Here is a 22,419-nt window from a genome sequence, read left to right as displayed (position 1 = left end):
GTTGTAGCTGAATCCTGAACACCATCACTGTCTATCTCTGATGCCTTTCTCTGCAAACAAATACCAAATTAATATACAGCACCCACTTCATTAATTCCAATTTATAAAGTAATCGAAAAGGAAGAAACATAACATACAATCTTTTCAGCCGCATCGATGTTAACAGGAGTACCATCTTTCTTTGTCCGTGACTTCACCCACACTTTTAGCCTTGTCACCTTAGATGGTTCTGAGCTACTCTTGACCAATTCTTCTCTCAATCTGACCATTCCTTTACGGCCACAAGTATGAGGTATCTGCTTCTGCCTTCTTCTCTTATATGAATCATTGACTACATTAAAAGCATTACTAGTCATATCTTTGACATATTTACGCCATTCAGCTGTAGACACATTATTCGGATGCAGACCCATCCTATATTTTAGGTTCTTAGCTCCTCTGACCTATCCGACATGGTGTGATTTAGAGGACCTCCACATACATCCCACCTGCTTAAACGCAACATTTTTTTTATATTCTTCATCAAGCTCAAACCTTGCCTGCATACAAAATACACATGTGAGTCACCAACCTTTAGTAATTTAAACTTAGATACTGTTAAAAGTAAATTATATTACCTGAATGGATTTCCACAAACCACTTTTGATATCTTCACCAACCTTTTTCCAACTCTCAATTGTGATAGGAACATGTTCCCGTACTAATGTACCTAGATATGATGACAAAGATACTGACCCTCGACCACAAGGTTCTCTCATGATAGTAAATTCAATGTGATGTCGTTCATTTGGGTCCTTGGCGATGTGTTTCATCCTAGTTGGTCCTCATTTCTTCTTACGCTTTGGTTCCGTCACATTTTCAGCATCATCCAGAGTATCCTCTTCATTGTTAGCAGCAGCAGAAGTCGGAGTATCCTCTTTATTGTCAGCAATAACAGCATCATCTAATGGTTTTTCACCTGAACCATTCACTACATTTCCTTCAAGATTATTGTCCTCGTCTCTTATCTCAGCCTCCAAATCGTTTAGTTCTTCCACAGGCTGTTGTTGAACAAGGTCCTCTCCTAACTCAGTGAAACAACCCTCTTTTTTTTTTAATAATAATAAATACAATATATAATTAACCATCCCATACTACTTAATTAACCCACAATGCAACAATAAACCATCAACAACCAATATGCACAGCGGAAACATACCAATAATACAAAACTAATACATCATCAATACAATAACACTCCTAAACATTCTATCCAACAACCTAGCACAACTCTATCCAAGGTTCCAACATAAACAATATAGCCAACAACACAAAAACGAGACCCTAGATCATCCTCCTCCTCATCACCATGATTCCACGTCACATACCTTCACACCACAAACAACAATCGAGATGCGTAAGTATTATCACAAATACTTAGTGAGACAATCCTCCCATCTACTAGGCTATACACAAGAGCAACTGAGGTTCCAATGTTTAATAATTAACAAACAAACACCACAAACCAGGAAAAAAATCACGAATCAGGCAAGTTGGTGTCGACCGACACCAGAGTGGTGTCGATCGACACTGGTCCAAACATGGTGTCGACCGACACCTAACTGGTGTCGATCGACACTCCCTTCGCAGCCGCGAACTGTACGAATCTGAACGACGAACCTACGTTTCAATCCGCCTCTAATTTGTCCCAAACTCTCCCAAAAGCCTCAGGAACCTATAATAACCACAACACAACCACCACAAGCAAGAACAACACCACCAAACACAACAAATCAAGAAAACAAAGGATTCTCAGGCTTAGATAAGCCATGGTCATGCACTAACCTCTTTTGCAGGAAGATTCTGACTCAACAACGACGAATCCAACCCTTAGAAGCCTTCTCCTTTGTTCCTAGCACAAGATCTCCACTCCACAGGAACTGATATCACCAAAACAGCTTAGAACAAGCCAAAATCTCTCAAGAACACAAACTCTCTCTTTTCTTTTGCAAACGGCGACCAAAACACTCTAATCCACGACCCTAGGTCGACTTTTCCCTTATATACGTCGGTTAGGATCTTCAATTGAATCAAACCAAACCAAAACAGCAATTCAAACAAACCTGGTTGAACCAAAAAATGATGGTGTCGATTGACACTCTCCTTGGTGTCGATCGACACCCCTTCCCAATAGCCAGAAATCTGTTCGCGGGTGTTACAATTCTCCCCCTCTAACAAAAGATTCGTCCTCGAATCTGTAACACACCACCACCAGACCGCAAAACTCATCCGACCACCACCGCAATGGTTCGCACCATCCAACCATCTGGTCTGCCGCAACCATGACACCACTGGTCCACACAATCCTGACCCCACCAGTCAACAAAGTCCTGACCCCACCGGTCAATCCAAACCATACTGTCCCAATCATCACCACTCTGGTCCCCCCGACCAGCATACACCTGACCCTCCCGGTCAACACACAGAAACCCCGAGATTGAAATCCCATCAACCCCGAGATCACATCCGATCTCAACCGGAAACCTGAGATTGAACCCCCATCAATCTCCCAAACCGCATCCGGTCACAATAGAAAATCTGAGATTGAACCCCCATCAATCTCCTTAATCCACATTTTGATACAATGCTTATTCCCACGTCATTGACACTTTTGCCACCAACTCATCTGCTCTTAGGTCGCAACCTTCAAGCCCTACCGATCACACTCTTAGACCCCCCGTCTTCGAGCCATACCGTCTCACCCTCAGGTCGTCACCCTCAAGATCTCGGTACCAGGAGAACCTCCATCTCTTCTGCCACCCTCAGGACCGCAGTCCCTCGAGCTATCGGTATCTAGGGAACCCCCCGTTCCCTCAGGAGAACTCCCATCTCCTCATGAGTTGTTTAGGACCCCCCGTCCCTATAGCAAACAGTCATAATGTCTATAAGCATTTCTCCAACCGGGACCACCCCCCGTGAACCACGTAGAACATCTCAATGTCCTACCAACACCATATTCTCTCCCAGAATATCACCACTACCATGGCCACCCCAAGCCTCACTCCTATCATCTCAACCACTTCGGTGTTTTCAAACACCCTTTCCAAAAATAGACAATTTCTAACTATTCATAAAACTTTCTATTTTTAGAAACTTTCTATTTTTAGAAACTTTCTATTTATGGTAACTTTCTATTTATGGCAACTTTCCATTTATAGAAATCACGAGCGATTTTCTTTTCCAGAAGATCCACAAATCACAAAACCAAAGAACTCCAATTTTTATTAAAACCTCAAATGCAATAAACGTTTACAACTCCAAACAAAAATACATATTTGAAATAAAAAGAAACAGAATTCAAACTAAACTCCGGGTTGAGCACCCGGTCCTCCCTTCGGTTGTGCCGCACCCCCCATCATCTACCTCAACTTAGGACAGAAAGGCCTGATGTGCCCCTCCTCTCCACAATGGTAACACGATCGACGATATTCTTGTGGATCACCTTTCTTGGGGCAGTCTGCCAACATGTGGCTCTTGCTTCCACATCGGAAGCACCCTCGCCCACCTTGCTGCATACCTGACGTGTCTTCCCGCTTCCTCTTATGCCTTTGCTCCGACTTGTTACCCTTGCTTGGATTGTTCTGCTCCAAAGTCTCCTCTGTCTGAACCGCTAGACTGACCACCACTACCTGTGACCTCAAGTCATCTTCTATCTCTGCTGCAGTCTCCGCCAGCTCCGCCCTTGTAGCATAACTCCTCCCTCTGCAGTTGACCCTCAAGTCCTCACGAAGCGCCCTCATGAACCTCCTGATCTGAGCCACCTCGGGCTCCATCGCCCGACCCCCATAAGCCAGAAGTCGACTGAACTCTAAGTCCAGCTCCCACACTGACCGAGTCCCCTGAGATAGCTGAAGAAACTGCACCTCCAATCAGTCTAATGCCTCTCTCAGAAAGTACTTGCGGTTGAACTCCTCCACAAAGTCAGCCCAAGTCATCTCCCGCTGCACACTCCTAGCAGCCACTAATCTCCACCATACCTGAGCATCACCAACCAAATTGTGGACCCCTATGTCCACCCAAAACTTCTCAGGACATCTCAGAGTCTGGAAGTTATGTTCCACACTCATCCTCCACGCATCTGCAGCGGTAGGATCCGCACCACCCAAAAACCGCGCAGTATCAAGTTTATGCATCTCCTTCAGCTATCACATCGGTACCACCCAAAAACCGTACAAATAACGAGCATGAGCTCTCACATCCGCAGCAAGTGGCTGCTGCTCCTCTGCCACCACTGGTGGCACTACCTGAGCCTGAGCCGGACCCACCCCTGGTATCTGCTCCAACAGCTGTGTCAACAAGCTCGCCAGGTCCACACCTCCCACAGGGGCTCCACCTGCTGGGATTCCCACACCCGGAACCCTAGCACCACCGGCCACTCGAGCACCGACACCGCCCGCACTGACCCCCTCAGCGCCTACAGTCCTATCAGTACCACCACCGGCCACACTCATGGACCCCTCCTGGAAGTCCTACGACTCGCCGACACCCTCAGCTGTCACACTCTGCTCAACAGACTCACTCACTGCTGGGACTCTGCCCCTACCACGACCACGACCACGACCACGACCGCGACCCCCACCACGTCCGCGTCCACGACCAGCAACAGCTCCACCCTTAACCATCTGCACTACCCAGAACAGAAAGCTAAGTACACAAATCAAAACCGCACACAAACACACATCTTACCGTGGAATCTCATTGAAGGCTCGAAGAGGATGATACTAGGACTCCATACCACATGCAAATTGACTAACTACTCATAATCAATTCCATCACACAACATCATGCATCAAGCAAAAAGAAAATAATTCACCCAATTAAATTCCTAACCGCTCTAACCATCCACTTAACCATCCTAGAACCGTAAAGGCTCTGATACCAAAATGAAACGACCGACCCTTTTTTTTTTTTTTTAATAATAAGTACAACATATAATTAAGCATCCCATACTACTTAATTGAACCACCCAAACCACCATTTCCTCATTAAACCATCAACAACCAATATGCACAGCGGAAACATACCAATAATACAAAACTAATACATCATCAATACAATAACACTCCTAAACATTCTATCCAACAACCTAGCACAACTCTATCCAAGGTTCCAACATAAACAATTCAGCCAACAACACACAAACGATNACACCCTCAGCTGTCACACTCTGCTCAACAGACTCACTCACTGCTGGGACTCTGACCCTACCACGACCACGACCGCGTCCCCGACCACGTCCGCGTCCATGACCAGCATCAGCTCCACCCTTAACCATCTGCACTACCCAAAACAGAAAGCTAAGTACATAATTCAAAACCGCACACAAACACACATCTTACCGTGGAATCTCATTGAAGGCTCGAAGAGGATGGTACTAGGAGTCCATACCACAAACAAATTGACTAACTACTCATAATCAATTTCCATTTCATAACAATATGTATCAAGCAACAGGAAAATAATTCACCAAATTAAATTCCTAACTGCTCTGACCATCCACTTAACTATCCTAGAACCGTAAAGGCTCTGATACCAAATTGAAACAACCCTCTTTTTTTTTTTTTAATAATAAATACAATATATAATTAACCATCCCATACTACTTAATTAACCCACAATACAACAATAAACCATCAACAACCAATATGCACAGCGGAAACATACCAATAATACAAAACTAATACATCATCAATACAATAACACTCCTAAACATTCTATCCAACAACCTAGCACAACTCTATCCAAGGTTCCAACATAAACAATTCAGCCAACAACACACAAACGATACCCTAGATCATCCTCCTCCTCATCGCCATGATTCCACGTCACATACCTGCACACCACAAACAACAATCGAGATGCATAAGTATTATCACAAATACTTAGTGAGGCAATCCTCCCATCTACTAGGCTATACACACAAGCAACTGAGATTCCAATGTTTAACAAATAACAAACAAACACCACAAACCAGGAAAAAAATCACGAATCAGGCAAGTTGGTGTCGACCGACACCAGAGTTGTGTCGATCGACACAGGTCCAAACATGGTGTCGACCGACACCTAACTGCACGAATCCAAACGACGAACCTCCGTTTCTATCCGCCTCCAATCTATCCCAAACTCTCCCAAAAGCCTCAGGAACCTATAATAACCACAACATAACCACCACAAGCAAGAACAACACCACCAATCACAACAAATCAAGCAAACAAAGGATTCTCAGGCTTAGATAAGCCATGGTCATGCACTCACCTCTTTTGCAGGAAGATTCTAACTCAACAACGACGAATCCAACCCTTAGAAGCCTTCTCCTTTGTTCCTAGCACAAGATCTCCACTCCACAGGAACAGATCTCACCAAAACAGCTTAGAACAAGCCAAAATCTCTCAAGAACACAAACTCTCTCTTTTCTCTCTTTTCTTCTGCAAACAGCGACCAAAACACTCTAATCCACGACCCTAGGTCGACTTTTCTCTTATATACGTTGGTTAGGAACTTCAATTGAATCAAACCAAACCAAAACGACAATTCAAACAAACCTGGTCGAACCAAAAAATGATGGTGTCGATCGACACCCCTTCCCAATAACCAGAAATCGGTTCGCGGGTGTTACACTCAGCATCGACTTCATTAACTTCATTCTCCAAAGCTTGATCAGTACTTTCAATCTGCTTGGCTACCAATTCCTGAGTTTTCAACTGTTTTTCTCCTACATCGTTAACCTTCTTCGTTTCTTGTGTTCGCTTTTTTTGATTATGGACCATCTTAGTTCACCTGAAACCAAAAAATTTTATCGAGATTCAGCAAAACAGAGACTTGTTCAGCAAAGCATATAATTATTCAGCAAAACAAAGATCATAACCAATCATATATTCAAAAAAACAATCAATAACCCGATTGTTTCACACATAAATCCGTTCACAGTCAGATCGGGCATTCCTAGCTTCATCAACCAAGTCATCTGCATCCATGTTGACTGATACTGGCAATGGCCCAACGTCTGCGTTTCCAGATTCAGCATCTTCTACACTATATCTTCTTGTAGAACCTCTTATAGCTACATACCAACTCGATGATTCATCTACCCTTGAATAAAACACTTGCTTTCCTTGAGATGCTAGTATGTATGGATCTTTTGCGAACGAAACTTGACTTTGGTTAAGATTGACAAGGGTGAAGCCATCTTCTTCCTTTACTCCATTACCTATTTTTGCCCATTGACACCAGAATATAGGAATGTAGAAGACATTGTAATCAAGCAGTATAATATCCACCACTCTGCCATAATAGGACACAACATCAACCATTGGAGAATTGTCTTTTGCACTAGCTCTACACATTGTTGTGGCCTCATGTAATACATCACTGTTCTGAGTTTGCCTATCAACTAAAATTGTATGAAACTGATTGCCAATGACTATGTAACCCGTGTACGATCTTGCGCAATGACGAGGACCATATGCTAACCATTTAAGTATATCTTCATGATGATCAGAATTGATAGGTATCTATTTCAAAAAATTATCAAGTGTCATTGACTGGAAATAATTATATGATATATAAAACCCAGAAAAATACAAAACATACATGTTCTTTTAACCAGGAGGCAAATTTATGAGTATGTGTACTCCATAACGTTGCCAAATCACGTCTACATCTTTCACTAGAATCTTGTAGATGTTGTAGGTGCATGCTTAAAAAAAAAGAAGAAGCAAAGCTTCAATTACATGTAATTAAAACAAACTTAACCAAAGAGACTCTTGATAAAACAACGTACTCTACATAAGGATCAAGGAAGGCCATATTATGAATCACAGCAAGATGTGCTATGTTCCTCTCATTGTCAGTAAGAGGAAATGAAGTGGCTGCTGATATAGGACGACCCTCCAGTATAGAGCAATTCTCATAATCAGCATTTCTATCGAGTTCCTCATCAGCATTTATTGTCTTTTTCAAGAAATCACTATAGAATCGCATGCATTCCTCAGCGAGATATGCTTCAGCAATACAACCCTCTGGTCTTGCGGTGTTTCTAACAAAGTCTTTCATAACTTTCATGTACCTGGGGATGAAACACATGGAACTTATAAGTATAATAGATTATTATAAAGGAATCAAAGATACAAGTTACGAGATTGTACCTCTTAAATGGGTACATCCAACGAAAATGAACTGGTCCACATAACCGAGCTTCTCTGCCTAAGTGTATTGTCAAATGCACCATTATATCAAAAAAACTTGGAGGAAAGAACCTCTCAAACATGCAGATAGTTTCCACAATTTCATGCTCGATTACAGAAATTGTCTCTCTGTCAATAACTCGCTGACACAGGTGGTTGAAGAAAGCACATAAGCGTCCAATAGCTATCCTTACACCTTTAGGTAACAAACCTATAAATAAAGAACATGGGAGATTAAGAACATAACAGCAAATTGTTGAAATAATAAAGCTAAAATAACTCATGTTATACCTCTAATTGCAACCAGAAGAAGTTGTTGCATCAACACACGATAATCATGTGATTTAAGTCCTTTGACGGTACAAGCTTCCATCTTAATGCATCTTGAAATATTTGAACAGTAGCCATCTGGACCTCTGAAGTCAAATAGACGCTTACAGAATACTTTCTTCTCAGTTTTGGACAAAGACCAAGGAGCTGGAGGAAGATATGTTCTTTTTTCACGGACTTGGGGATGCAAATCCTTCCTAATACCAAGAAGTTGCAGATCGTTTCAAGCATTAACACCATCCTTTGATTTCTCACAATGCAACAGTGTAGCAACCAGACTAGCCGCAACATTTATCTCCACATGCATCACGTCTAAATTATGTCTGACCGACATTTCCTAGACAAATTCAATCCAGATAATAAAAAGAATGGTTAAGACTTTTATTTTTAACAATATATGGTATATAAAGTATGATCCAAACTAACATATAAATCATACCTTCCAATAAGGTAATTTAAATAAGATTGAGCGCTTCTTCCATCTGGATAGCTCCTCTTCATCTACCTCTTCTTCTTCTTCTTCTGATTCATCATCAGTATCAGACGGAGAGTCAACACAATCTTTCATCTTCCTGTTTCTTCCAGTTACTCTTACATTTCCAAAATCATTCTTGTAGTTTTTGAATATTTGATATATGTTATGACCAGTCAGAATCCTACTTCTTCTTCCACGCTCAGATTTACCATCAAACCATGCTTTCTTTCCTCTATAAACATGTCTGGGTGGCAAAGACTTCCGATGAGACATGTATACGTGCTTTCTGCAATTACTCAACCACAAACTGTCTGTGTGTTTCCCGCAGACAGGACAACCAATTTTACCTTTTACTTTACAGCCTGCTAGATTTCCATATGCCAGAAAATCCTGTATGGTCCAGAGAAGCATTGCCCTTAACGTGAATGTAGTGTTACTGAATGCATCATACGTTAACTCTCCCTTCTCCCACAGATGGTTGAGATCCTCTATCAGGGGTTCTAAATACACATCTATATTGTTTCCAGGTTGAGTGGGACCAGGTATCAACAATGTAAACATTATGTTCTCCTCCTTCATACACTTGTCAGGTGGCATGCTGTAATTCACTAGCAAAACAGGCCATGCACTATAGTTAACATTCTTCATGTGGAAAGGATTAAACCCATTTGTGGAGAGTCCAAGCCTAATATTCCTTTCTTCTGCAGCAAATGACTGGTACTTCTCATTCATTTGATCCCACGTCACAGAATCCACGGGATGACGCATTTTTCCATCGGTGCTCTTATTAGTGAAATGCCATCGTATGTCTTTTGCCATTTCCTCTGACCTGAACATTCTCTTGAGACGTAGAATGATCGGAAAGTACCTAAGTACTTTCTGTGGAATACCTTTCTTCACCTCACCAGTTCTTGTGTTAATCTTCCATTGTGAAGAATTGCATTTAGGACAATTGTCCAGCTCCGGCAACTGATGTCTAAATAAACAGCAGTCGTTTACACAAGCGTCTATCTTCTCATAACCCATATCAAAAGATTTCAGAAACTTCTACACCTTGTACAAGGAAATGTGCAAGACATTATCCTTGGGTAGCATCTGTGACAAAGTCTCAAGCTGAAGATCGAAGCTTCTGTCAGACCAACCACTCTGTGTCTTTAGCCTAAAAAGTGAAACAATCGCCGAGAGCTTGCTGTGGTTTGCATATCCTGGATATAATGGTGTTTATGCATCAGCTAGCTTCGCTAAAAACTCATCCTCTTCTTTTTCATCACCCTCAGCAACCTCACTTAAATCACCCTGACTAGCCAGCTCTTCTTCATCTATAAGTTCAGCAGCTTTGAACAACCCTAAAATCTCCTGGTTCCACTGACTTGTGTTCTTTCTACACTCAGTCCCTGATTTCACTTCTCCATGATGATACCAGTCCTCCCGCAACTTGTAACTCAAATCCATTCCCCTTGTTACTAGATGATCAACAACATCACCGGCTGAGTGACGATCTACGTTACGACAGTCAATGCACATGCAAATAATCATCGCATTCTCTCCTAAACCTGAAGTCACAGACCTCACAAAATCCCAAGCACCTCTCTCGTACGGTCGTACCCATGATCAACTCTGCAGTGAAGTAAGATGAAAGCAAAAAAAAAAAAATTCAATGATAAACTTTTAAATCTCTTTAACATAACCATAAAACCAATAAGTACATAACTAGAATGGTCTCACATACTTGTTAAGATGAACCCATATCTTTTCTACCATTATATATGCTTATCCAGCCGGAAAAGAAAACAAACCCATAAGAATAACTCAAACACCAAACAAGCACATTCACCACAGTTTATAAAAACGAAATATCAAACATCCAAGTCATTCAACTCTAAAACCAATCAATCAAATATCCGTCCGAATGAGATGTGATTGTGACAACTAACCTCTGTGTTCTGATGCAAACAGGCGGAGATCGGCTAAGTTCGACACTACTGAGACAGAGATGGCAAAAGATGGAGATCGGCTTAGCTACTGAGACAGATGCGGCAACAGACAGAGATCGGCTAATCTACTGAGACAGAGACAGAGACGGAGAGATACGGAGATGGAGAGAGACGGAGGCGGAGAGAGACGGGGCGGAGAGAGACGGAGGCAGAGAGAGACTGAGGCGAAAAAAAACTGAAGCGGAGAGATTCAGAGATAGATGGAGACAGAGAGTGACGGAGAATCGAGTTTTCATCAATGTGAGTCCAGAATTCGAGAAATGGATATTGAAATTTCAGGATTGAGGTGTAAAAATTTGAGGTTTCAGACTGAGATCTGATGTAGTTGAAAAGTTTTACAAAGCTTTTTTTTTGTTTTTTTCTTGTTTGGTCAAAGTGTAATAAAGTGAGATATTGAGAATCGATATTTTTTTGGTAAGGGGGAAAACACGAAAATATTTTGCCTCCACAACCACTTTCCAGCTACAATAGTTATTTTTATGTTCCTGCTTAATGAAAAACATTGTCAGCGTTAATCTAATGCTAAGAAATACTTAACATCCAATTTTGGTACTTTTAGTAGCAGTTTGTAAATTCGTGCTACAACGAACTGCTACCAAAGCTCATATTTCTTGTAGTGTTATTTATGTATAAACATAAAAACATTCAACAAAAACAAACGATACAGAGTTTTCATTCATTTAAACATATTCCTTATCAATCTTGTAAACTATTCTATCTTAAAAGACATTTCCAAGAACAAATATAAAGAACAAAATCTTCCTCGGAAATCTTGAAAATGGAAGGGAGCTTGCATCGATCGTTACAAATATTGCAAAGTGGTCTACAAATAGAGGTGTTGGATACCACTTCTACATTCAAGCTTATTATCGAACCTGGCATAATATATGAGAAATCTCCCACGACACAGGAGATATGCAATACGATTCCACAATCGATGCATGTATAAAACCATTTCTCCGGTAAGAAAAGAGGATGATCGTCGTACTTATGCCTAATTACCTTTTGTGGTAAAATAGCACACTTATAATGCAAACTAAAGTCACACTCATCACAACTAAACACATCTCTAGTAGTCTGTTTCCCACATGCAGCGCAAGACTTAGACATATTTTTAGAGTAGTATAAGGGATGTGGATGGCTTTCATGCTCAAATGGTTCTGAAACTGAACCACATCTCACAACTAAACTATAACCAGAATTACGAGACTTGTACCTGAAACCGGTGAAATTTTGAAGACAAAGATGACACCTCTCATCTTTCCATTGAGTATTCATTTCTAGTGTGAATGGTTGGTTGTGGCACATATGTCGTTTCTTCTGAGGAAGGTAAGCACATTTATTGTGGAGAATGAAATCACATTGCTCGCAACTGTAGAACAGTTCTGAACAAATCTGGAAGATACAAGCTTGACAAAGTGTGCTTTCATTTAAAATCCTCCCATCCATGTTGACTCGTAAGTTATGATCATGACTAAAATGTTTTATGGTGTTTTCATTAATCACCACAAATGGAGTTTCCTCGAGCTCTTCGGGTGTCCCCTCTAGTTCGATCATATCCCATACATCTTTTCTTCTTGCACATCTTGAATGAACAACATAGTTAGAACATTTGGAACAAGAAAACCCTCCGTGGAATCCATCCACTTTTTTACGACAAACTCCGCATGTCCGGTTTCCATGTCCAAGACGACGGGTGTAAGAGATACGATGATCATGGCGATTGATGTTTATGACACGGGGTAAATCGATACTCTTGATGAATCATGAAACTGCATTGAAGACAAAAATAAGAGCTTCGGTCACCTTGAGTCCCACATGTTGGAATTTATACCGATTTATAACAATTTATAAACTAGTCATAAATTCAATTGCCAGGATTCATGTAAATATTGAATCAAAACTATGTCATAAGTTTATGAATATACCTGGATAGTTCGCAGCGGAAGATGAACTAAATTAAACTAAGGTTGTAAAGCACCCCAACTGTTGTGCCTCTACTGGAATCCACACGCAAACAAACTGGATCAAACAGGATGCTAGTACCGTAGAGATCAAATCTCGATCGTGACAAACACTTTTGTCTTAGGTTAGGTTTCGGCGAGAATCTTAGTGTTGCAATTAATCAAACGCAAAACGTCAATTATATATTGATCGACGTTAAGCTAACTCGTTTAGGTTTGCTAATGGGCCAAGCCCAATTCTCACTTACGTGCGTTTATAAACATACATATATATATCAAATATGACATATGTATTATATTAACATATTTTATAACTGCACAAATATAAATATATATATGTATATCTCATATAACATATATATATTATATCAAACCCAACATTACATTAATCCAGTCTGCTTAGGTGTGTGACCCTGTAGGATCAAATAATATTAGCAATGAGCTTCTAAAGTCATTGATCATAAGAGGCTTCTAGCAAAACATTATGATCATATAATATTATTCGACTTTCGAGCCTTGACTATACAAGAGTAAGTACAAAAGATTTCAGGATATTCCCAACAATCTCCCACTTGTACTGGAATCATCTATTCCGATAATCCTTTTGTCGCTATATCTCGATCTTAGCATAAGGCAAGAAACAGTGTCATCCTTATTAAGCTAAATCGTATTTATCGAACTCCGATTTATACTGATAAAACAAACGATTGACATTCACCTCGTTTGAGCACGGCCATGCATTTCTCAGTATCAAATCTTCGATAGGCCCAAAGATATTTATCTCCTGTTATATAGGAGGGACAAATCCCATCTTGTTCCATCCCTGTTCCTTACACAGTTCATAATATACCCAATCACTGTCTTTATAATCACCTGTTACGGCTGACGTTTGACAGGATCAAAGCAAACTAATCCATGTATAAGAAAACATGACAAACTCACGTCAAAGGACTATACTCTATAGTTGTGATGAGAAACTCTTATGACACTCATATAACATTCTTGTAGAGTTCTCACAGCGGGTCAGTCCAATACTGTGTTCTCCAACACATATTAATGTGATTGACTTTAATACTACATATCAATGACTCTATGAAACTTAGTCATCAGTCACCTCACATACTAGTCATTTATAGTTATTAATGTCCCATTTTAATAACCTTGACTAGGGACCTCAATAATTTATGTTATCTTTCTTTTATAGGGTTTCATGATCAAGTCACATACTTGATGACCTATAATGATAAAATAAATTATTTTGGGATAATTATTTAATTATCCAATAACCAAATAATAATGAAACAAATTTCATTAATTGAAAATACATCAAATGTATGTAAACATGAACATCATAACATGACATAAAATTCTCCCACTAGAATTGATATCACATCTTTAGAAATCTAATGCCACATCAGGATGAGTACATAGCATATTAAACATGTGGAGTACCCTACTCCCACTGTTCAACTTAGAAAGAAATTCTCTCTAAAAAGACACATTTTTGAGCAACAAACTCTTTGTTCTCGGTGTGGTTGTAAAAAAATAACCTTTGGTCTCTTTAGGATATCAAAGGAAGTAGCACTTAACAGATTTTATCTATTTTATATGATTCATAATCAAATGAATTCAAAAGTCCATCACTATGAAGCTTTTGAATGTGTAAACGATAATGCCAAAGGAAATTAGGATTCAAGTCATTAGGCTTAAATCTTTTAATCCTAATGTTATAGATAGGCACACTTTGATTCAGAACATAAAGCCCATTCTCTAATGGATCACTACCATAAAATATCACTACGATCAAATGAACAACACTTGTCTTTAATCGAAAAATGAAATCTTTCCAAATCCAAAAAAGAAATAGAAATAATATTTCTGCTCACAGCAGATACATAGTAGTAATTATTAAGTTCTAAAACCATGCCAGAAGGTAAAAACAAATGAAATATTCCTACAGCTAATGTAGCAACTCTTGCTCCATTCCCAACACGTAGGTCCACTTGTCCTTTCTCCAAAGTTCTACTGTTGCTTAGGCCCTGCATATTAACATAAATATGAGTACCACAGCCGGTATCCAATACCCAAGAAGTAGAAATGGAAGTAGCAACTTTTACTTCTATAACATAGATACCTGGAGAAGAAGTCTTCTTCTTCTTCAGATCTTCCAAATATTTCGCACAGTTTCTCTTCCAATGCCTAGAGCCATTACAATAATGACATTTGTCATCACCAGAGGGACCAGCCTTGAACTTTGGAGATGGGTCAGACGCACTAGGATTCTCAATCCTGCTCATCTTACCCTTTCCTTTGTTCTTAATATGTTTCTTGAACTTTTTGCCCCCTTGCACCATGAGGACATGTGGAGTGTCCTTTCTGATGTTTGGTTCAGCAGTTTTGAGCATTCCATGCAGCTCAGTCAAAGTCTTTGTCAAACTATTCATATTGTAGTTCAAAATGAATTGATCATAACTTGACGGCAATGACTGCAAGATAATATCAGTAGCCAACTCTTGGCTGATAGGGGAATCCAGTTTAGCCAGGTTATCAATATAACCCATCATCTTAATGACATGTGGACTAACTGGACTCTCTGATGGTAGCTTGCAACCAAGGAGAGTCTTAACAGTGTTATACCTCTCTGTTCGTGCTTGCTCCTGAAACATCCCTTTCAGGCCATTGGTTATCTCAATCGGCGACTCCACGTTCTCATATTGCTTTTGCAAGTCCGAGTTCATGGTAGCCAACATAAAACAACACACATCAATCCTATCACTGACATGCTTATCATAAGCATTTCTCTCTGCATGTGGATGATTTGCCTTAGGCTTCTCAAGCAGCAATTCCTTTTCAAGGACATATTCCTTTTTCTCTTGTTTGAGAACAATTCTCAAATTTCGATACCACTCAAGGAAATTTGATCCATTCAACTTTTCCTTCTCAAGGACGGATCAAAGTGAAAAAGAACTGTGAGGGTTTGACATCTCTGTATCAAAAGAATAGCAGATGTTAAAATGATGTTCATAAAATTTGAGAAATCTCAACAATTAAGAAAACTCATACTATACTCTAACCAAAATTTTCCTCAAAAGAGTATAGTGTTCCAAGATCCTTATTTCACTAAAATTCAAGTGAGCTTTGGCTCATCGCCTGAATAATTAGTTATTTGGGTAAGCAACATCCTTGCTAATTATATCCAATATAACTCTTGGTTGTTAGATAACATCTTATGTCTTATCCAACATATGCCTCTAAGCCCAAAACCGTTTTGATAGCTTAGTCAAGTAAACCAATCTTTTAATCAAATGGTAACCATTACCATCTGTCTTACTCATGTAATCGTGGACACTCTACTTGGTAGACCTATCACACAATGAAACGAGGCTTGACAGTTGACAAGATTGGAAAGACATCAAAAATACTTGATATTAATTGAGAATTAATTTTATAACTCAATCTTATATTTAAATTTATATCTAATATAAATAAAATATAACTAATACATATCTTATATGTAGTTGATAGAATTATAAACAATCTAATTATTTTAATCAAATTAAAATTATAAATTATTTAGAAAATTAATCTTAATTAATTTAAATTTTATCTAAATTTTATATCTGATATATAAAAAATATATAAATGATATACAACTAATACATATCTAATATGTATAATTATTAATTTGTCAATCGTTCTTAATCATATTAAGATGATTTAATCAAACTAATTATTTTAATCAAATTAAGATTAGTGGAATTTTAATTTACCAAGTCTCTGTGTTCAGCGAACATACAAACCACTTGATAACGAATGATAAACAAAAACAATTAAGTTTTGTTTAAGTTATACTATTAAATATTTTAATCATATTAAATTATTAATTATTTGAAAACTTAATCTTAATTAAATTTCAATATCTCTAATCAAATTAGAACATAAATTTTAATATTTAGAAACTACAGCTCCGATCAGTGTATTTTATAATGACTTTCATTATAAAATATGAATCCACTCAATCGGACATAAAGTTTCTATCATATATATATTATACGTATTCATCAATCAAACATAATATACATGCTACTCAAAGAAAACATGATGCTATAACAAAATATATCCAATATATTTTATTTAAGATTAACTATTTATATATATGTATCATCATATATGCATAACTATTATGCCTTACAAGAGATGTGATGAAACATATCATAAGTCTCTCATATTGATGATATAAAAACAAACAGACATGTATTGTCGGATACGTGTTGTTCTTTAACTATATTATATTCATAACTATTATGTGTTGTATAATAATACATGCAATGTAAACAACTTTACACAGGGCCGGCCCACCCCTAAAGCAGCTAAAGCATGTGCTTTAGGCCACATAATATATTCTAGTTATGTAGGCACGTTTACAATAATATTTCTTAGTTGAGTTGGTTGTGTTGTACGGGGAATAGTCTCTTGTCATGGGTTCGAAACTCCAAAAGGGCAGTTTTAGTAGTTTCTTTTATTTTTATAAAATATCACAAATAAAAATGCTTGAGGCCACAGCAGCTCTAGGGCCGGTCCTGACTTTACATCTCTAGCTACATGTATCGATTATTAATTTATGTTAATAATACATGCAACGTAAACAACTTTACATCTGTGCATGTATCGATTATTAATTCATCAAACATGATAATCAAATTTAACAAACAAAACAAAATTACTTTGCATATCAAATATGAACAGTAAATTAGGTTTAATTCAAAATTATACAAGTAGGTTCTGATACTACTGTTGGAATTTATACCGATTTATAACAATTTGTAAACTAGTCATAAATTCAATTGCCAGGATTCATGTAAATATTGAATCAAAACTATGTCATAAGATTATGAATATACCTGGATAGTTCGCAGCGGAAGATGAACTAAATTAAACTAAGGTTGTAAAGCACCCCAACTGTTGTGCCTCTACTGGTATCCACACGCACACAAACTGGATCAAACGGGATGCTAGTACCGTAGAGATCAAATCTCGATCCTGACAAACACTTTTGTCTTAGGTTAGGTTTCGGCGAGAATCTTAGTGTTGCAATTAATCAAACGCAAAACGTCAATTATATATTGATCGACGTTAACCTAACTCGTTTAGGTTTGCTAATGGGCCAAGCCCAATTCTCACTTACGTACGTTTATAAACATACATATATATATCAAATATGACATATGTATTATATTAACATATTTTATAACTGCACAAATATAAATATATATATGTATATCTCATATAACATATATATATTATATCAAACCCAACATTACATTATCCAGTCTGCTTAGGTGTGTGACCCTGTAGGATCAAATAATATTAGCAATGAGCTTCTAAAATCATTGATCATAAGAGGCTTCTAGCAAAACATTATGATCATATAATATTATTCGACTTTCGAGCCTTGACTATACAAGCGTAAGTACAAAAGATTTCAGGACATTCCCAACACCACAAGCATTGCACTTGAAATCAATACGTCTTGGAATAAGATGAAGTTGATGTTCATGAGTTGTTGGACTTACAACACCAAGAGGTGGTGGGTTCTTCATGCACTCTCCGCATATGCTGAAGTTACAAACATCACAGTGGTGGTTGTGAAGTTGTCCATCAAACTCAAACCCGCATAGAAGACATTTCTTGTCGGTGTAATCTGGTGCTACATGTGTAAGGAACTTAAGTGGGTGTTGGGGGTGGGAAGTGTGGTTTGCTTCTGGGAAAAACTTTGCACATTCCTCATGGAAGATCACTTCACACTGATAACATTTATATGCTAATTTTGGACTAAACACTATCAAGTCGCACGTCTTGCACATTTTTTTGTCGTCTGTGAAACTGTCAAGCTTTGTTCCACTCAAAAGCTCAAGCGGATGCTCGTGCACACCGGAGTTATCAAGAGTAAGAAGCGGAGCTGGTCCATTGCCACAACGTAAATCTAACTTAAAATCTCAGATTGAACAGAAATAACCATTGCTAAACTTAGTTCCACACCGACTACAAGTAGATGATTCAAGACTTAGGCGAAGCTTGAGAGGATGGTTCGGATGAAAAGAATAGTTGATTACTGAAAGTGACTCACCACAATCTTTGTGAAAGGCAGATTCACACTCATTGCAACGGTAACCTCCGTATATGTAAAAGTTACCAAGCAAGCATGCGGTACACCAACTCAAATCAAAGCGAGTAACAGGCAATAAAGGATGTTCGTGAATTGGTACCTCTACATTTTTCATGGTGTGATTTGATTTCCCAAATCCAAATCAATAATCCCGAGCTCTCTGTTGTGATGGTTTAGACTTTAGAGTGGTGTACTTTTTTCATAAATTTTAAAAGTAGTACTCCATATAAATGGATTAGTTCTTCTTGCAATGGACTAACTAATATCATTAATTAATCAGTATTTCACGTCAATTAACGCCACGCCACGTGAAAGCTGTCGGCGAAGACTGGGAGAATGAAGAGCACTTTGGAATCCTATGGTCCTTCAGAAATATTAAAAATTTAAAAAAAGAAAAAGACACTAATAAAGTGACCTTAGTGCAGTGGCAGGAAGTAAATCCATTTGTAGAAGGTACCATCATACCCGGGATCAAGTCCCGGCTCCTACGAATGTAGGAATTTGGCTAATGGGCCGGCCAGTTGTGCCCCAAATGGTTGACAAAAAAAAAAAAAAACACTAACAAAGAATAATTTGAATTTAACATGTGGTACACTATAAATAATTTATATATATTAATGTAATGATGTTAAATTTTTTACGATTTTTATAATTAAGTTTTTTTTTATTATTGAAATGTAATTAAGTATTAGAATCATATTTTTTTTTTATTGTTTATCAGATATAATCTGGATTATATATGTAACTTAGTAATTTAGTATTGCGATTACACATTTATAATAAGAGGTGTCAAAGTAATTTTATCATACATTGGACAGACTAATGTCAATTCTAACACACCGCCGTATTCTAATCCGTGAGCTCTTAAACTATATAATAATAATAATCTGAATAAATATCGATAACAGTTACGATTTTTAGTCATACCTTTTCGTAAAATAAACTTTTAATATTTATTTAAAAAATTATATAGTTGTGTTAGTTTAATATAGAGTTGTGTTTTTTACCATAAAAGAATTTATACGGTTGGATCTATTCATTGTTAAAAAAAATTATATGATTATGTCTGTTTATTGTAGAGTTGTGTCTTCTAATATAAAAAAATAGTATACGGTTGTGTCTGTTCATTGTAGAAAAAAACATACGGTTGCGTTTGTTCATTATAGAGTTATATCTTTTCACCATATTTTATTCACAATTTTTCGTTCCAATAGTTATATTTATCTAAATATCTATGTCTTTTGAACTCTATATATATGTATCTTCTTAAATAACAAACAAATCATTATTAGCTAACACAAATTTTCTATTTCATGTTGAATCTAAATAATATAGATTTTAAGATCCAATATCCAATATTATTCTATAATATATCTAAAGATTTTAGAAATAATTATAATAATATAGATAGTTAATAACTTTAGTTATGTAACTTACAGTTACATTTATTTATCGTAACTATTCGTAAAATATGTGTCTTTCAAGATTTAACTATTTAATATTTTATTTTAAGAAGTTTTGTATATTTTTTTATAATTATTGGTTGATAAATTTTCACTGACGATAAAATTTATTTTATTTTAAAGAAAAATATAGGAGAAAGTTGCATTTATTTATTATAATATTTTGTTTGATATTTTCACTTAAGATCACTTCGTCATAATAATTTTTTTATTAGTAATATTAATATTAATAAATGTTATAATGCTTGTTATTCTTTACTTTAGTTTTTCATAAAATATCTTATATTTATAATACATACAAAACAATTACAAGGTTGCCTCTATACATTATGAGTTTTTATTTAATAATTTTTAACTAAGAATTGAGTTTTTTTGCCATAATATTTTTATATAAGTTTTTATTTTGATGCTTGTGTTTCTTTAACTCGCAGTTATATATGTTTAATATTTATACAGTTTTAGCCCTATTTATTATATTTTCAAAATATATTCTTACTTTTAAATAATTTTATAATTTAAAATTTAATTTAACTTTTTAAAAATATTTCCTCCTTTGATATCGCGAGGTCTGAGCTCTAGTTCAAATAATATGCAATGATGAACAACTCAAGGCTCTACACGAAGCTGATGATCGAGTACCAGTTCGGATAAAGGGTCGAGTTAAAGATAAAAGTTTAAACAATCAAATACGAAAACTCCTAAAGATGCGGTAATCGGTTCATAAGTATTCTCCCTGTTTTAAAAATCGGCCTAGGTGGCCGTGTAATCGCCGATTATAAGCTAGGCACTCCTCTGCCGCCGCGATTTCGAAACAATCGGCTAAAAATCAGGAATCAAAAAATAAATTTTTTTTTTGAAGGTTTTGAGGTTATAACTATGATTTTGGTTGTAAATCTATCATATATGAGCTAAAACTACAAGAATAACAAAATAAAATGACGAATAATTGCCAAGAAAATGAAAACTCAGCTTAAATTAGGTTTTCAGATCAATGGTGATGAGGAAGAAGATGAGGATATTTTTGTCATTCTGTATTTATTAAAGAAAAATCGAAAAAACCCAAAAAGTGATTTGTGTGGCTCAAACCCGAGAACCATGGATTTTCTGTGCAGCTGCAAACCACTGTACCACGAACGAATCTTATTAATATGTTACAATTTTAACATATTATAGATGTATGAAACACATCTTTTGTATGGTTGGTGATATGGTATGATGAGATGATGGATATGAATGATGATGAATGAATAGAGTGCAGAGTGTTTTAATTCCCCTTATGCAGTTGCAGTATAAGAGGTGTCAATCCAATCTGAGTGTTTGCATGCAATAAGGATGTGCATAAATGTCTAAGTCAAGTCAAATATGAAGGATGTTTGTCACTAACAACCTATTGATGAAATGTAAAATGCAGAAAGTAAAAGCTACTAAGATGGATGCTAAATGTAAAGAAAACAGACTAATCAAAGCTATGATGCAATAAGAACAGAAATAGAAACTATAGTAATGCAAGTAATGAACTAATGCAAGGCAAGTAATGAACAGGATACTAAGTGAATGCAACAGAAATGCAACTAAAATGAAGCAGGAAGTAAGACAGGACAACTACAAAGCATAAACAAGAATTCTGGGGATGAGCTCGAGTAAGCACTCGATCGAGTGTAGATCGAGTACAGAGTCGAGATGGACAAACGCGAGAAACAAAGCAATACAAAAGCAAATCAAACAACAACCAAACAACATGATTTAAGCTAAGAAATCAATAAACAAGGAAGGTCTTGAGGAGGGATTCATGGGCTAGACTAATG

At 37.2% G+C, this 22,419-nt stretch overlaps 1 protein-coding gene and 1 pseudogene across 1 annotated transcript; both read right to left on the bottom strand.

The window, feature by feature from the left end:
- On the bottom strand, positions 6,945-10,053 carry LOC104734009. The gene is made up of 6 exons (XM_010453523.1): positions 8,992-10,053; positions 8,816-8,889; positions 8,514-8,749; positions 8,295-8,433; positions 7,792-8,104; positions 6,945-7,550 (listed from the first exon to the last, which is right to left on the bottom strand). Exons 1-6 carry the CDS (start codon positions 10,051-10,053, stop codon positions 6,945-6,947), a joined length of 2,430 nt encoding a protein of 809 aa, XP_010451825.1.
- LOC109128029 lies at positions 11,736-19,347 on the bottom strand (annotated as a pseudogene).

This window comes from Camelina sativa, chromosome 12 (genome assembly GCF_000633955.1).
Source record: "Camelina sativa cultivar DH55 chromosome 12, Cs, whole genome shotgun sequence".
In the NCBI taxonomy this organism is placed as follows: Eukaryota; Viridiplantae; Streptophyta; class Magnoliopsida; order Brassicales; family Brassicaceae; genus Camelina; species Camelina sativa.
Note: the sequence above shows the minus strand (reverse complement) of the source record. Positions and strands in the feature narration are given on the sequence as shown.